General features: G+C 39.9%; 1 protein-coding gene across 1 annotated transcript in view; it reads left to right on the top strand.

Annotated features, from left to right (window-relative positions):
- The first annotated feature begins 309 nt into the window (after positions 1 to 309).
- The window catches only part of coq6 (coenzyme Q6 monooxygenase), a 32,455-nt gene continuing 14,973 nt past the window's right edge, over positions 310 to 17,791 (top strand). The window contains exons 1-8 of the mRNA XM_031572703.2: positions 310 to 636; positions 4,320 to 4,454; positions 9,237 to 9,295; positions 11,509 to 11,635; positions 13,098 to 13,228; positions 14,227 to 14,334; positions 14,451 to 14,513; positions 15,759 to 15,866. Coding sequence (XP_031428563.1) covers positions 429 to 636; positions 4,320 to 4,454; positions 9,237 to 9,295; positions 11,509 to 11,635; positions 13,098 to 13,228; positions 14,227 to 14,334; positions 14,451 to 14,513; positions 15,759 to 15,866 — 939 coding nt within the window. The 5' untranslated portion in view covers positions 310 to 428. The remainder of the gene's footprint in view (positions 637 to 4,319; positions 4,455 to 9,236; positions 9,296 to 11,508; positions 11,636 to 13,097; positions 13,229 to 14,226; positions 14,335 to 14,450; positions 14,514 to 15,758; positions 15,867 to 17,791) is intronic.

Below are 17,791 nucleotides of genomic sequence, written 5' to 3'. Positions count from 1 at the left end.
ATTATGTTTTGTGCACAAGAGAACTATCCCGTGCTGAGAAGATTATAAATCATGTGCACTAGATTAAAAATCAGTAGACCTACTGATTTTTCAGGACTTCGCTATGGAATCCCATTTCTGCCAGTGTGATGAAAAAATGTTTTTTCATTGTATTAGAAACTTTCTCAAAATAATGGCATGCCATTATTTACTATCTCACTATTCAATTTAATTGACGGAAATGGGCTTCCATACCTTGGGGGCAAGGTTTTGAACTTTCTAGTAGACTTTTATTTTGATTCTTTCGATGGGTTTCGACATACTGGCACGTGTTGTCGCCAGCGTCACACTATACTTAGACGTCGGCGGGTCAGTGCGTTGCCGTTTAAGATACACTTCGAACGAAGTGAAAGGGCCGTTTAAGAGGACTACTAGTTCCATGTGGTACAATGTTCAACATTATTAAGTCCAAAGCATTAAATGGTATCTGGTGCCAATGCAGTGGAGCAACCAAAACTCATTTCAATGTTGAACGATTAGCGGCGGTGTTCCTGCTTTCACACCGGAGACTAGAATCAAGCAGTTCTAGGGACGGGGTTTATGATATAATAATATCGGGAGGAGGAATGGTGGGAACAGCAATGGCCTGCTCTCTAGGTGAGTTGCACTAGTGTCATTAACGAGCGACTTGTTCTCGATTACCCAATTACCTTTTAGCATGAACACTATAAGGTCACCCACTTGCCTGCAGTCGTAGCCTACCCATAGACATATAAACAGATAGAGCCTCTGGTTCTTACGCCTACAGCCCAGCCACAGTGGTCAAGGCGGAGGTCAATCATAAGACATTAGTGGAAATCGGTGGAAAATCGGGCTGTATGCAAAATCGTAGCATCTTTGAGACACATGAGAATAGAATGTAGGAGTCGACCGGAAGTTTCTAGTGTTAGTGTGGGCGTACCTAGCAAGTTTGAACTTTTTGCCCAGATTAGCATTTTAACACGTCCTGGTTCCAAAGAAAGAAATCCTATTTAAAATGAATGGGTTTTCGCAATATCGGAGAAAATAAGTTGTGGAAAGTAGAAAACCTAGGCAAACGGTTTGGTGACTTCAACTGCATTTATCTTTTGCAACAAACTGCTGTCTTATCTCGTTAAAGTAACACTATGCAACAATTTGACACTTTTTGAGATATGGTTTTATAGGCAGCTAGTTTTGGTACCATCCTCAAATACATTTTGATAGCATATGGCCATGTGAAGGACAGATAAACACCTGTGTCTTCCCCACTAGCCATCCAGAATATGCCCTATGTAGTTCTGTGTAACGGGCTGGTACACCCTGAAATAGCCTCTCATCTCAGCCAAATTCCAATTCCAAATCAACTTAAGATCTTAAAACACTCACACTTTCTCACACTGCACTGATCTTTATTTGTCTGAAATAATCAGCTCTTGAGATAACAGTGAAATCCAAAAGAAAACTTGATTGGGTTATAAATGAGCCTTATATCTGAAATGTGTCTCAGTGATCAAAGTCTCAACTCCAGTGCTTTATCTGATCTCAGAGTTGTCCCATCTGTAATATTTACATATATATTCTGTATCGAATTGATTTGTCCCAAATATATTTCAAAGGCCTTCATAATAAAAGCAGAGAAGATGTCTGCTGGGGGAGCCATAGGGAGGATCATGGGGTCACCAAATTGCCAGGTCTCATGCCAACATGAATGTTGTCACAAAATGTCATGATGATCCTACAAATATATTTAGAAAGATTCTTCTTTGGCATTTGACACCAAGCTGCCGTAATCACATATATTCATGAGCAGCGGTGCGTGACTCTTGAAACGTGGGGGCAGTGGGGTGGTATTTAGGATATGATACAGGGGGCAGATTATGACTGTGCAGTCATGACTGCTTAATGTAGTCAACTTTATGTTTACAAGTATATCACTTTAACCGAAGATCCATTAGAACACATAGTAGCCAGCTAGCTGCTAATAAGTTACATAAAACGTTAGCAATACTGATATGAATTATATGGTGTTTCTGTAGAACATGAGTTGTTGTCAACATAAACATTTGATTGTTGTTTACATTGCACATGAACATATTTGGGGCAAATAACCCACTAACTAGCTATTTAGCTCTTCAGCTTCCTAGCCACCAGCACTGGCAGCCGGGCGCTGCACTGCAACTGAACTTGCTACTTGACAGCCAAACTAGATTTTTCAGACTACGCACCCGAGGCGTAATTTCACCTGGCAAAATCCGCGCGGTCATATGCTGTGTCTGAACGAAGCGTAAAACATCTGATTTATTTGATTGACACCAGATTGTGGCTATTAAATTCTTAGGTAATTGATGTGTTTACTTACGCTGACGTGGTTGTCGTGACAACACTTGCCTTTCCTGATCAGTAACGGCACTGATACATGCCAGCAAAGTGAAGTTCTGTATGTCATTCATTTCAGTTGGAGGCAGGCGATTGTGATGTAGACGAACAAATTAGTCAAAGCGAGTGAAAAATGTAGGGGAAAGTTTAATCCTATGCAAATGAGGAGCGACATTTTTAGGAGCGGCCAATCAATTTGGTGTTGTCACTGACGGTTTGAAACTTGTAGGACTATGGCGTCTTTGGTCGTTTTGCTAAAAAGAAAAGCTATCTATCTATCCCCTCTATTCGCACATTGTCTGCCTGTATCACTCCTTATACTCTCCTTATTGCCAATTTTACTCTCTTCACTGTTCTATCCTTCTATCCCTCTATGCTGTATCATCTCTCCTTTTCTGTTACTCAAATGTATGATGCAAATCACTGCACTCTCCTTCCATCCGTCTTTTTCTCTTTCTCTCCATCTCATCTTGCTTTTCTCACACCCTCTCCCCATCTCTGTGTATCACTCTATTTTATCCTTCTATCTTCCCTGACTTCACACTTTATTCCATCTTTTTCTCTTTTTCTCCACCTTGACCTTTAAAGCCAAGCAACACTCAGCAACCACCATGACTTCCTTAGCAACGCCCAAGCAACCACCACAATTACCCTAACAACATCATAGCATCCGCTACCTTAATGGCAACCTAGCAACCACTATAGCAACCACCATGACTATCCTAGCAACACCTTAGCAACCACCTCAACTACCCTAGCAACATCCTATTGACAACCTAGCAATCACTATAGCAACCACCACCTCTATCATACCAACGCCCTAGCAACCAGCATAGCAAACAGTAGAGTAAGCAACTTCGAATTAGTTTATATGAATCATGGGCAAGCAGCAACTATCACTGTCAATATGGATGTCTATTTTGCTAGTCTGTATCAAAGTTCAAAGTGTAGGCTAGTTACAAACAGGATGTTAATATGGAAATGGTCACTGAAGTTGAATCTTATTTTGGGGTAAATTCCCTAATTATAGAATATCATGCAAGAAGTTGTGGCTTATTGATTGATTAGTGACACAACTAATCATATTTCATTTTATTTTGAACTAAGGTTAACCAAGAACCCTTTCCAAAGCCACCATGTTTCCTTTTCTATTGCCTGTATGTATCAGATGAGCTCAGTTGAAATGTATTGCATCCCCACAGCATGAGTATGTAGCATAGTAGCAGAGTTTGGTTGCACCCAAGACACAACAAGACACTCTCAGATCAGAATAAGAATCAGAATCAGGTTTTATTGGCCAAGTGAGTTTGCACAAACAAGGAATTTGACTTGGCAGAGTGACTCTCAATGTGCTTACACAAAATATACATTACAACACAATACAAGACAAGCAGTGCAACAGTGCAACGGTCTAAGAAGTTTAAAAAATATGTACTCACACTCTTACACTCGCTAATTGTCCCAGTAAAAGGCTGCAGAACATTAATTATGACATGCCGACTACTAAAGCTGTGTTGTGGGCTTAGATTGCATGTCAATCAAAAATATACTGGCCAATAAGCATAGTCTCTATACTTGTCCTTGAAAGACCTTCTCACCCGTGAAATAAGGTTCAGAAAATCCAAGGCAAAATCCAATTCAGCGGAAAGGCAAAATCAATTCTTCTCTGTGATATGTGAAATCCTCAACAACACAGCATGCAATTAGTGCTCCCCAAATCATTCTTTATCCCAGTTCAGCCAATCACTCTAGAGGTATGATATCCAATCAGGAACCACCACATAGAGCTGTATTTATGGAAAACCATGCTGTTCACAAAGTTATCCGATTCAGTTTAATAAAATGTTTTACACTGCCTTACCAAATTACAGAACATAATTCAGTGAAAGATTTGTTGATTCGTTTAATGTCGTGGTGGTTTTTGTATTATGCTTATTTTACAGGTCTGGATGCAAATTTGGACGGGAAAAGGATTCTTCTGCTAGAGGCGGGCCACAAGAAAGAGATGGATAAAGCTCCGGAGACCTACAGCACTAGAGTCAGCTCCATTAGCCCCGGCTCAGCCACGTTCCTCAGTGGTACGTCATGTTTAGATGATAACTCTTTGGGGTTTTGGATACAGCAGGGGATTAATTTATTCACTGAAAAGAGGTCTAATGGACTAGCATTCTCCTGTATACTCACATACACTCCACAGCTCCAGGAGTTTTCTGGGATACTCCCTGGATTTGTACCAGGTTTGGGGGCCTGCCTAGAGTCATTAGTTCCGTAATCCCCTAGGGATGCTAGCTAGGGAACATTGCCCCCTGGGACAGCATTGCACCCTGGGACAGCATTGCATCCTGGGACAGCACGTATCCTGCAGTTGGTCAAAAGCCATTGTCTCGCCCCGCCTCCTCTAAAATCTCTCCAGCATGTGTCCTCAGACATGACTAGATATGGATTATTATTAATATTATTATTATTATTAGTAGTAGTAGTAGTAGTAGTATTAATGCTTCTGTTTTGTGTTATTACGTAGGTTACATAGATTGTGTGACCAACCGAAATAAATATTTAATTAGAAATGTATAAAATACAGTACTACACATGAATTCGCAATATATAGGATATAATGTTATACAGGAACATTTGTCTGCCCAAGTTAAAAAATGTAGGAGCACAGATAGAAAAATAGGCACATAGTCAGTAATGTTTTTAAAGACTTAAATATAATGCAACATTATTATACAGTCAAACATACCAATGCATCAATTGGAAAGATTAAGAATGACTGACCAGAAATTGACAGGAAACAGGATTTTAAAGAATATTACTTTAACCCTTTGCAGCCGGTTTTTATCTGTGCAAACTTCTGTGTAAACATCACATGATAAGCTATATGGTGATATCATTGGTCAAGGGGTTTGGGGCACAGATTTTTTTCCACTACTTGAAGAAAAAACGCAGATTTGAGTTACTCTGCTCACTGCGTTGGAAGAAGCCCTCCTGGAGACATCACGTAACCTCCAACTTCGTCATCTGAGGGGAAAACTACTGGATCAACTTAGGTAAAAAAAGAAAAAAGTAATTTTATTTGTTATTATTATTAATAATAATAATAATAATAATAATAATTCATTCATTATTGTTACTTGAAACGCAGTCTTATTTAGTTGGTAGTTGACATTACTATGTATTATTTTAGGTTACTATATGTATAATGAAGGTTAGTACTGTTCTGTTTGTGATTTCTTCGATTTTGTGTGATGTAGTCTTTCAGGGAACATTATAGCAAACTCACTTAGGTTTATTTCACGTTTACTCAAAGTCGCGATATGTACCTGCTGCGGTATTTCGTCTTAACTCTGCTATTGGAAACAACATTCTGTGTGTGTGTTATCTAGCTGTCCGTTTTACTGTCAGATTTCCTTGCCCAAATTTTCATTACTCGTTGTTGGTTCATAAGCTTGTATGATCCTATAGTTTAGCTAAGCTAAGTGTTCAACACAAACTTCACCCAAGTGAGCACAGACTTTCCCAAGCATACTGGCAGCCCTCCAGTGACCATGCTATAAGGGAAAAGGGTCGTCTTTAGTGATGAAAAACAATTAACATATATCAATGTGATGTATAATAAAGCAAATAAACACTCACAATTCTGTGTGTTTTTTTATGTATTCTTATTTGAGATGGGTGGAGAGCAGAGCTGAGCTGAGCTGAGAGATGTGCAGCTGCTGAGATCACTCAGAGGGAGGAGGCAGCTCTCTGCTGATGAGCTTCAGCTGAACATGGCCTTGAGGACCAGAGGAATGGACACTGAAGATGAGGACTGGATGAGCTTCAGCTGAACATGACCTTGAGGACCAGAGGCGTGGACATTGAACAAGAGGACTGAACATGGCCTTGAGGACCAGATGCATGGACATTGAACAAGAGGACTGGTTGAGCTTCAGCTGAACATGACCTTGAGGACCAGAGGACTGGACATTGAACAAGAGGACTGGTTGGATAGGCAACATGGCCTTGAGGGCCAGAGGCATGGACATTGAACAAGAGGACTGGTTGGATAGGCAACATGGCCTTGAGGGCCAGAGGCGTGGACATTGAACAAGAGGACTGAACATGGCCTTGAGGACCAGAGGAATGGACATTGAACAAGAGGACTGGTTGGATAGGCAGTTGCAGGGAGGGGGAGGAGGAGGAGGAGGAGGAAGAAAAATGTTTAAAGCCACTGAGTGCTCAAACGGGGCAATTATTACCATTTTGTTTAACTGTTCTGTTGTTGTCTTATTTCTTTTCTACTTCTAATACAATTACTGATTGCGTATTTGTAAATATGTTTATGGTATATGCCCAACAAGTTGTTGCTACTGGTCATTTAATGCATTTTTGTTTGAGACATTCATAAATAAAATAAATATATATATTTTTTTCATTATAAAAATGGGTCCCCAAATCCTTTGGCTGTTGGGCTGGGTCGCTTTTCCACTAGACAGCCAATTTTCAGTACATTGATTGCCAAACAGCTTCCAGAGTTGTGATGGCCACTTGCCTGATGTACGGTGCGCAGATTGTTGGGCGGTGACCGGATGCATCCCTATGAACGCATCCCTAGCGTAAAAACGGACACGTTGTGTTTCACCACCTTATAGTGCCTCATTTGCGAATTTCTGGAGACAAAGGGTAGAATCTGCAAGTGACACAGGGACATCCTTAAAAACCTGCAGAACAAGTTAATACAACGTGTCCCTGTTTTTACACTTGGGATGCGTTTCACATTTCTCTATCACTGGTCGCCTTTCTTGGAAACTGCTGGGCTGCAGTATAATCGACCGGTTTTAAACTAAGGTTGCAACTATGCAAGTTAAAAATATATTACAACTTTGGCCAAAAGTTTGATAGAAATAGTTTCCTACATTGTCCTTTGTTCTTTGTTGAAATTCTTCTGCAGATTAAAGGTGTCTCTTTATGCAAATGGTAACCACCGTTAGAGAGAAAGATTTTTTGATTGACAGCCACAACTTTTGTAGGTTTTCAATATAAGCTTGCAACCACTGACCAGTAAGTACTGTGCTGTGATGTCAGTGCCTGGTTAGGCATTGGGCATTCGCAAATCCAAACTATCCAAACTGCATGTCAGGCACAAGAATGAAAGCAGTGCCTTGAAGACCTTATGGTCATCTTTTCTTTTCTTTTTTTGCTTGTTTCGGGCAATTTGTTACATTTTTTTTGTGCTGGATGGGAGAAATGTGGCAGGGGGAGGTGCTGATGCATGAGGCACATGGGCACGCTTCCCGGAGGAGAGGACCCCTTCCCTGCCACTTCACACATCTGAAATTCCATTTGTCTTCTTTCACGTAGTGAACCCATCCCAAATTCCCCCTTTTGGTTTGTCAAGTGAGATATACTTGGACCCTGAATGATGCTATAGTTTTGACCTCTCCATATTCATTTCAAATTCTCAGCATTAACTAGTTAATTCTCAACATTTAAATATTTCTTTTAATAGTTTGTTTTCATTTACATTATTATTATTATTATTATTATTACTACAGCTTTTCTCAGTCGCTTTGGCAAATTCTCAAACTATTTGTTCACCCTTCACACCATCTGGTCAATTCATCATTCTTTTGAACAACCAGCAGATGCTTTCCCACAAGAGTAGAAACAGTTGTCTGCAGTTTAATCTTAAGAGTTAAACATATATTTCAGGGTTTCTGCAATGTCTGATTCATTTTCATTTGAACCTTGATTGTTTGCTTTTGATGATGAGGCTTGATTGGGTTTATTCAAAGGTAGGACATGTGCACATACGTAAGTGTCCTAGGCCACCAGACCAGAGTTGATGTGGCCAGGCCAGCTTGAGTAATGCAGTAACGGGGTGTGACACTATATCAGCCAACACTGTGTTCAGTCATGTTTTCTCTATTGGGCTTTACAGCACACATCATCTTGCTTTCCTCAAAATCAGGAATGTCCTTCATGAGATGAGGGATTTTTGTAAGAAACAGCATGCCAAATGACTGTCTGTGGTCCATGTGCATTTTCCCCACAAAAATACCACCAGGAAATGGTTTGGTGACCTCAAAAGAATGCTGATTGCTGTTGAATCTATTTGATTCTATATTTGATCAGATGGTTCAATTCTTTTCTGAATATGAATATGAAAAGTCTGATGGGAAAATCATATTCAGGGAGTTGTAGACAGGCGATATGGTATGGTGTTCAATTAGTGTTGTTGAAAGAAAAATAAGGAATACATTTCCAGGAGACAATTTTAGATTGACAGCATGACTATGCATTTGTAGTTACAAACTGTGTTGGTTACAAAAAAATGTCCATAGCACACTGACGGATTCATTGACATGAATATTCACTTTTGAGAAGCATTTTGAGCCACTTATTTGACTTTTGCAAGTAATCCATTGAGTAGTTCTGTTTGTACAGATTGTTACGAGATAAGGCACTCACTGTTTTAAAATAAAGTACTATCCTTATGGACCAAGTACTATACTTTCCTTGGTCATCTATCCTTGATCATCGCCTTCTGAGAACATTTTAAGATTATTTGTTTTTCTCTTTAATGATGGCTTTCTTTAAATGACTTTCAAGTTGAGCAAGAAGTAAAGAATGAGTAATGGAACCAGCCTGTGTGGCTCTAGGGGGAAATGAGAGGCTGTATTTAGTTTCTAAATGGTTCCTTTCTACCACTGTCGTTGGCTTCACTCAATACTCGAGACCTGCATGTTGGTGACAAGCAGACATTAGTGTGCAGTTACGTGTAGGCAGTGCTGGGCCTCTTGGCCTTGTTCTGGATACATTGACTAAACAAAGATTGTGGGTGTGTCTCTGGGTTTAAGATGTGTCTTTTCGTTTAGGTCTTGGGGCATGGGACCATGTTATGAACATGAGATGCAAGCCCTATCAGAAAATGCAGGTGAGTTTGACACCTTTCTTCTCTGGTTGAATTGTTGATAGTTTGCATTCCAGGACCTTAGTTTCATTGTAATTAGACCATAGTCAAAAGAGTACCAAACACTAAACTAGATTTGCATTTCCTTAAGGGAATACCAGTGAGAGGAGAGAAAATGGATTGATACAGAGATGGAGTGTGAGAAAGAGGAGTTGGAGAGGGATGGATAGATAGAAATATATAGAGAGAGATAATGTAGAAAAAAACGTATTGAAGGTGCCTATTATCAACACTCCTAGTCCAGGTATATTGAGAGGGGCCGTGAAGAACCTTAATTACAGTGCAGGCAAGGCAAAGCAAAGCAAAGCAATTGTACTGTTCCGGTGCTGTAACTGTACTGTTACGGTGCTGTAACTACTGTTATTCCTAGCCATTTTATTATTAAAGTGCTTGCAATGCGAAGCACTATATTATTTTTCAATGTACAAAGTGCAGTTGCTTCGCATGCACTGTTATGAGCAGTCTATGAAGAACAATATTGTGCTTCACCCTACATAATGGGTCTAAAGTTTATTTATGACATACACATGCATTTTATTGAGCAGAATTGAAGGCAGGGCGTCTGAAGCAGTTATTTAACTACCTCTGGTGTTATTTTAATTATTTTCCAAAACCCCATTCATTCTCTCATAGGGAACCTTTAAACCAGAGCAAAAATGCTAATATCGCCGCATACAAAATGACGATGGTCACTCACACACTCTATAGCGACTCCTTGTGAGAATTTGTGCGCAACACTGCTTGGTGCTACACTGCCCCCTCCCCCTTTGTTTCCTCGCCCCTGAGGAAGAAGGAAATCCTCAAGGCGCCAAGGCAGGTGAAGTGCCTCCCTAGTCCTGAGCCTGTAGGCAGGTGAAGTGCCTCCCTAGTCCTGAGCCTGTAGACAGGTGAAGTGCCTCCCTAGTCCTGAGCCTGTAGACAGGTGAAGTGCCTCCCTAGTCCTGAGCCTGTAGGCAGACAGGTGCTGCTGGTGCTGCTGGTGCTGCTGGTGCTGCTGGTGCTGCTGGTGCTGCTGTGGCGATGCTGAAGGGAAGCACAGCATCAGGGCCGTCACTGGGATCCTCTGGAGCTGGAGGCCTTCGGCTGCTCTCCTCTGGTGGTCGTCAGGCACAGGACTAGGGAGGCACTTCACCTGTCTACAGGCTCAGGACTAGGGAGGCACTTCACCTGTCTACAGGCTCAGGACTAGGGAGGCACTTCACCTGTCTACAGGCTCAGGACTAGGGAGGCACTTCACCTGTCTACAGGCTCAGGACTAGGGAGGCACTTCACCTGTCTACAGGCTCAGGACTCCTTTCTATTTGTAGGCCTTTGATCATGGCTGCCAAAACACAATAAGAGTTTGCCTTTGATCATGGCTGCCAAAACACAATAAGAGTTAGCCTTTGATCATGGCTGCCAAAACACAATAAGAGTTAGCCTTTGATCATGGCTGCCAAAACACAATAAGAGTTTGCCTTTGATAATGGCTGCCAAAACACAATAAGAGTTTGCCTGTGATCATGGCTGGCAAAACACAATAAGAGTTTGCCTTTGATCATGGCTGCCAAAACACAATAAGAGTTTGCCTTTGATCATGGCTGGCAAAACACAATACGTTTGGTATCATCCATCATTCAACCAGAATGTTGACCAGCTGTAACCAAAAATCAGTCATCAGGCTTTTATTACCCTCATTCAGAGTGAGGGCAAGAGAGAGAGAGAGAGAGAGAGAGAGAGAAAGCTCAACGGTTTGTTTGTTATAACAAACACCTTTATACAAAGAGCATCTTGCATTACCCAGGAATTGAAACTCAGGTCAGCTACCTGTTATTCAACAACACTAACCATTGTACCACTGATCACACATGGTAGATTTGCCACACTCAAAAGTGGTATCTTCAGTATTGTGATAGGCAAGCCAGCAGCTCAACCAAATCTGGCCCCTGGCCCCCCACTGACCGGACTGGACGCTCATCCCCCCCCCCCCCCCCCCCCCCCCCCAGGTCATTTGAGTTTGAGACCCCAGGTCTAGAGGCTGTCTACGCTCCACTGTGATGAAGATCGTTATAGGAAGCCATTCCTCCCCACTGCAATCACCCTGTATAATGAACACACTCTGACCACTGAGGTTACTGGTATAGTTCTGCTTGTCTAATTTTCAAGTTGTATTCAACCTTTGACCCTTTGATGTTCAGATTTGGGATGCATGCTCCGATGCCCTCCTCACATTTGAGAAGGAGAACTTGCAGGAAGAGATGGCGTACATCGTGGAGAACGACGTCGTCGTGGCCGCCCTCACCAAACAGCTGCAGACACTGTCAGGTAATTATTTTCATAATGTACAGATGTACAGTCTATGTACACTCTGAATAAACATATAAGAAGTTGAACATTTGTTTTGAAACATCCTGTTTTTTTTTAACCTTGTCTAATGTATGTCAATTACTGCCCGCAAAAGTTTGGAAACACCCAAAAGAAAATGGGGTTTAATTTGATCAGCATAGTTCACTATTATGTCTTACCTTGAATGTATTATTGTAACTTACCATTATCAATAACAAGACCAGCAATAATGGTGTTCCTTTTTTTAGTGACAGAATAATAGACATATACCATTCACACTTCTGACGCCTGATTAACAATGCTGAATTTAATTTGGTCAAGGTTTTCTAAAGAGGTTAAGGTCAGCATACCTTAATCCCTTCACTTAATGGTTGCCAATTAAGTAGTAGTACACAACAGATCAAATAAAGATTGATTTAGGATGCCAGACAGTAAACTAATACCCTAATAAAAATTGAGTAAATCGTATTGGATTTGATCATTCCTGTAGGATTTTAATTAAAAGAAAAAACTATAGGACCTTTTCTCTGAGTTGCTTGGAGTGATCTTTGGTCTTCATGGTGTAACAGTAGCCAGGAATACTGATTACTGAATACTGACCAGTGAATGGACCTTCCCAGACACAGGTGTCGTTATACTACGATCACTTGAGACACATTCACTGCACACTGATCCCCATTTCACTAATTGTGAGACTTCTAGCACCAATTGGCTGGACCTCTGTTGAATTAGTCCAGTCTATTTAAAGGGGGTGAATACTTATGCAATCACTTATTTGCATTACATATTTTTATTTAATTGACATAACTGTGTAGAAATCTGTTTTCAATTTGACATTAAAGAGGGCTTTTTTGTAAAAAAAAAAAAGCCAACTTATATTGACCATGACTGATTTATAAAAGCAATAAAAGGGTAAAACATCCAAGGGGGTGAATACTTATGCAAGGCAATGTAAATAAACTTGCCTTGATTTGATTGTACAATGAGTATAAGTGTACTTGGCATGGCAGATATTGTACATTGCGAAACTAATGTTGGCCAAATGTGTCCAAAGATTTTGATAACAGTTTTGGTAACGCTTTACAATAACTACATGTGCATGAAGTGTTCGTGCATTCGTGCATTCTCCATTTGAAACATTCATTACTAATGTGCAATTATATTGTAATGTAGGTCCTAGTAGATACAAAATGCACCGTTTTACTTCCTGATATACTCATGAATGTTTATAAATGGTTTCTCATTTTAAAGGAATATGACTGTAAAGACATATGATTTGATGATATGATCATATATTAGTCCAGTCATCTCAGCACATAGCGTACAGCTTGTAAGTAACCTCTCATGGAAAAATGAAATGCATGCATCAAGTCAGCTCTGTATGATCCAAATAGTTGTCAGGCGATACTTTGTTCCATACATTTCTGGTGTGTTCCTCCAGATCATGTTGATGTGAAGTACAAGACCAGGGTGGTGAAGTACAAGTGGCCAATGGGCTGTCAGATGGCCGACTCCATCCCCTGGGTACAGGTGACTCTGGCCACTGGAGAGATTCTGCAGACAAAACTTCTGGTGAGTTATCATTAAGAATGCACAAAACATTTATTTGGTAGACCGATTTGTTTGTTGTTGTTTTTCTGAAAGACATCCTCTGTTTAGCTTCTCTTCACAGATTAAGGCCCTGAGAATTTCTTGGCACAATATAAATAAATTAAGATAGAGAAAAATAAAGAAAGAAATAGACAGACAGTGAAGGGTTGACTGAGAGTGAGTGGTTGTGTGATAGTGATTGAAAAGAGTGATTGAGAGTGAGGGAAAAAGAGAGAGATACAAATATATACCCATATATAAATAATATAAATAAGAGATGTAAGTTAGATATTAAAGAGAACAATAAAGAAATAGAAAGGAAGGTGCCACTATGAAGCAGGCACCTTCCTTCATCAGTGCCTCATTGAAATAGGCCCACGACACCTCCCCCCTCCATACTCATGATGGGTTGGGACACATTCCACCACCAGAGTCAACAACAGATACACCTCAAGATACAAAGTACAGAAGAGGCAGCAATCTCCAATCCTGCGGAGTTAGGAGGACATCATAAGTGGCTCCAACAGTACATTTAAGGCAGTTATCATAACTTTAATAGCGGCATGCGCGTGTTATCTCACCCCTCTTGCGCAAAGGAATCATTACCTCATTGAATGAAAGGAATCATGACCTAATTGAATCAAAGGAATCATGACCTCATTGAATCAAAGGAATCATGACCTCATTGAATCAAAGGAATCATTACCTAATTGAATCAAAGGAATCATGACCTAATTGAATCAAAGGAATCATGACCTCATTGAATCAGAGGAATCATGACCTCATTGAATCAAATGAATCATTACCTAATGTAATCAAAGGAATCATGACCTAATTGAATCAAAGGAATCATGACCTAATTGAATCAGAGGAATCATTACCTCATTGAATCAAAGGAATCATTACCTAATGTAATCGCTTGTCCAACACGCTGGGGAATATTTGTATAAAAATGGCAACTGTGATTTTCTGCTCTATAGATCGGTGCTGATGGACCTAACTCAATGGTTCGTCAAGAGGCTGGGATCCCTACAGTGAAGTGGGATTATGATCAGTCTGCTGTTGTGGCTGTGCTTCAACTGTCAGAGGTAAGTTCATCTAGGTGTCATTCTAGAAATAAATGCTAAACACTGTTCACGTTCATTCAAATGATAATTCCTGTTCATAAACATTCCTCCTTTCTTCCTCCTTCTCTTGATTATAGCCTACAGAGAACATCGTTGCTTGGCAGAGGTTTTTGCCAACTGGACCGATAGCTATGCTTCCGGCAAGTATCCATAGTCTAGTGGAATTATTATGTGCATAGTTATGTGATGATATGTACTGTACTTTAGGAATACATATTGAGGAGGCATAAAGGTAATCATTTTTTGGAATCCTTCAAATGCAAAGGGATTTCTGAGAAGACTCTCATCTAATTAGGTGACAGGCCACACTGGCTCTTGATTATTTAATTCAGAATCAAAAGTTGTAATTTTAATAAAGAACACAACCATTAACAAGCAAGAATAACAAGTGCCTAATTGCCTTGGAATACAATCTTTTAACTTTTAACACCGAATCAGGTTTTCACTTGGCTAACTGGAAAACCCACAAAACCTTCCATTGTTGGCATAAGGTTGGCTCTCTGTTGCCTTGCCAAATATACAGGCTGCTTCGGACATTCAACAATTCATAATAACATGACAGCACTTATAATCTGGTGCTTCATACTCTATGGATTTCATCATAACATTTAGCAATGATCATGCAAATCAATCAAAACAATTGATCAATCAATCAAAACTTTATTTATATGGCGCATTTCATACCAAGAGGCAGCACAATGCAAATGCCAATCCCCAGGAGATGTCACGATAGAGCTCTGTCCACCGTGGCCATGGAGACCAGGAGATGTCACTATAGAGCTCTGTCCACCGTTGCCATGGAGACCAGGAGATGTCACTATAGAGCTCTGTCCAGCGCTGCCATGGAGACTAGTAGTTAAACAGGAAGTCAAGTGGTGGTGATCCACAACACAACCTCCAACTAGAGGAATAGTGTTTTCCGATAGCTCAGTTGCTTTAACAAAGTGTACACTGTTGTCTACATTTACATTTACATTTAGTCATTTAGCAGACGCTTTTGTCCAAAGCGACGTACAAGGTCAAGCTAAGAGCAATAAAAAGCATGGTGTAACAATAAATACTAATTTACATGAGAATTAGAAAACAACGACCTAGAAAAAAGGAAAAAGAAGTGCAGGAATGTAACTGCTGAAGTGCAAGTTAAGCGCTAGTCAGGTGCCAGTTAGGAAGGGAGGTGCTCTCTGAAGAGTTGGGTCTTCAAAAGCTTCTTGAAGGTAGAGAGGGACGCCCCTGCTCTGGTAGTACTAGGCAGTCTAAATGTGATTAGCAGTGTTAGGTTCTGTTCACTTCTATAGCACTGCTGTTTGGTTCTACAGTGAAAACAGTCAGTGGTAAAATGATTCTGTTTTGATGCTCTCTCTCTCTCTCTCTCTTTCTTGTTAAAGCTTTCCCCTACAGAGAGTTCACTGGTGTGGTCGACCAGCCATCGCCATGCAGAAGAACTTCTGGCCCAGGACGAAGAGAGCTTTGTAGACGCCATCAACTCTGCATTTGTGAGCCGAATATCTTCCATACTCCTGGAAAATTAACTTGCTTTTCAGTAAACCAGTCTTGCCTTCACATCACATTCATGTACGGGAACATGTTATACTGAACTCATTTGTTTCTATCTTACGTTCATTTGAAAGCTGTTCCAAAAGAGGTCTTATCTTTCTTAAAACAAGAAAAGAATGTTTTCTCAATATGTTTTCAAATTAAACAAAATATTGATTTATATGGGCAGCCATGGCGCAATGGCCTCCAGAAATATCCTAAGCTCTGAAGCACAAATGCACAAATAAATCCTTCAGAATAATGATGCACCTATAGAAAAAGGACACTGACTAACTGAGATAAAGACAGCTTTGCACATTCTTCATGTACACCATGCTCACTAATTATGTAGGTCCCTTTTAACCGCCGTGAAATAGAGCTTTTCACAACATGTATTTAACCCTCTGGGGTCGCGGGCAGATTCAGGCTTTTAAGTGATTCTGACATGCCGAGCAGTTTTGTGGATGAGCTGAACATTCTGTTGACTAAATACCCTTATCAATATTGTATAAAACAACAATATTGTCAAAATACCCATAGTGTATTTATTATTGAAAATCAGTTAACAACAGAAAATGATGACAAATATAGTCCAATGTCCCCAACCCTCACAGGTAGGCTACTTGAAGTACACTTGTCTCACTTGCTCGGGTGCCAAATAAATGTGCAATTGTGCATAAATATTTTCCTCACAAGGCCCACCAAAATAATGTTCTGCTGAAAAACGGCACCAATGGAAAATAAATAATAGAAAGGGAAGTGGGAAGAGTAAGGACAAGAGAGAACCAGGAGCAGGTAGAGGGATTCATACACGTATCAGACGACAAAAAACATATCAGCACACGTGTGGCATCGGCACGTGATACATGACTCATAAAAGAAGATATATACATGAAGTATACAGAATCAATAGTGGATAAAAACAGAGAGAGCCAGCATTCAAAGTAATGGTTGTAGAACAGCTCAGTGGGTATACAGTATCCTTATTAAGGTTACTATTATAAGAATAAGCAGAGCCTGTGAATCAGAAAACTGTGTCAGTGATGACGTCACAACGAAATTAGTACAGTTAGTCAAAAATGAAATGTAATTTTATAAGATCTTCTAAATGTATCTTTAAAATAAGGAGTAATTTATTACATTTGGTGCAGCCCATCTAATGAAACTATTGAAAAAGTATAGTTTATTATCAAGAAGATTTTTTTTATATTTAGAGAAAATCAGATGTAAACTAACAAAAAATAACACAGAGCAACCAAATGCTCTCTGTTCAATCATGATACAACTTTGCACAAAGATTAATGATAACCATATGAATAGTATATCAAAAAACACTTCCAGTGGTTACCATTTAATTAAGATGAATTGTATTCTGCCCCTGTCTTAGTCTTAGATGGTCCTGGTTCCAGTTGCCTTAACCATTAGAAACAGAGAGTACATTTGAGATGTGATTTGACATTTATGAAATGTGATGTTCTCTCACTTAACTTTTCACATTTGAAAATGTAAAATGAAATCAGTCCCTATTGTTCAAATTCTAATTACCATGTACATCAGGAGACTACTATGCTGAACAGTGGGAATGATTACAGGATTAACTGCATTTTAAATTTATTTCTAAACTACTCCAGACCGGATTTGAACCATGCTTGAAAGTCCGTGGATGAAACTGCTATAAGCATAGCTTTGTTAAAAAAAAATGTTTTTGATGTGCCTAGTCCACAAGTTCTCGCCACCTAAGGAGATCACCAAATAATGATTACCTCCTAATACTGCATAGGCCAATAATTGTTATGAAAAATGCATAGTTGTTATGGAAGTGTTTGTGTCTGGGGCCAGTGATATTCACATATTATCACTGAATGGGTACAACTTACATTCTCTA

This window comes from Clupea harengus, chromosome 8 (genome assembly GCF_900700415.2).
Source record: "Clupea harengus chromosome 8, Ch_v2.0.2, whole genome shotgun sequence".
Lineage (NCBI taxonomy): Eukaryota > Metazoa > Chordata > Actinopteri > Clupeiformes > Clupeidae > Clupea > Clupea harengus.
This window is presented reverse-complemented; position numbering and strand designations above follow the sequence as displayed.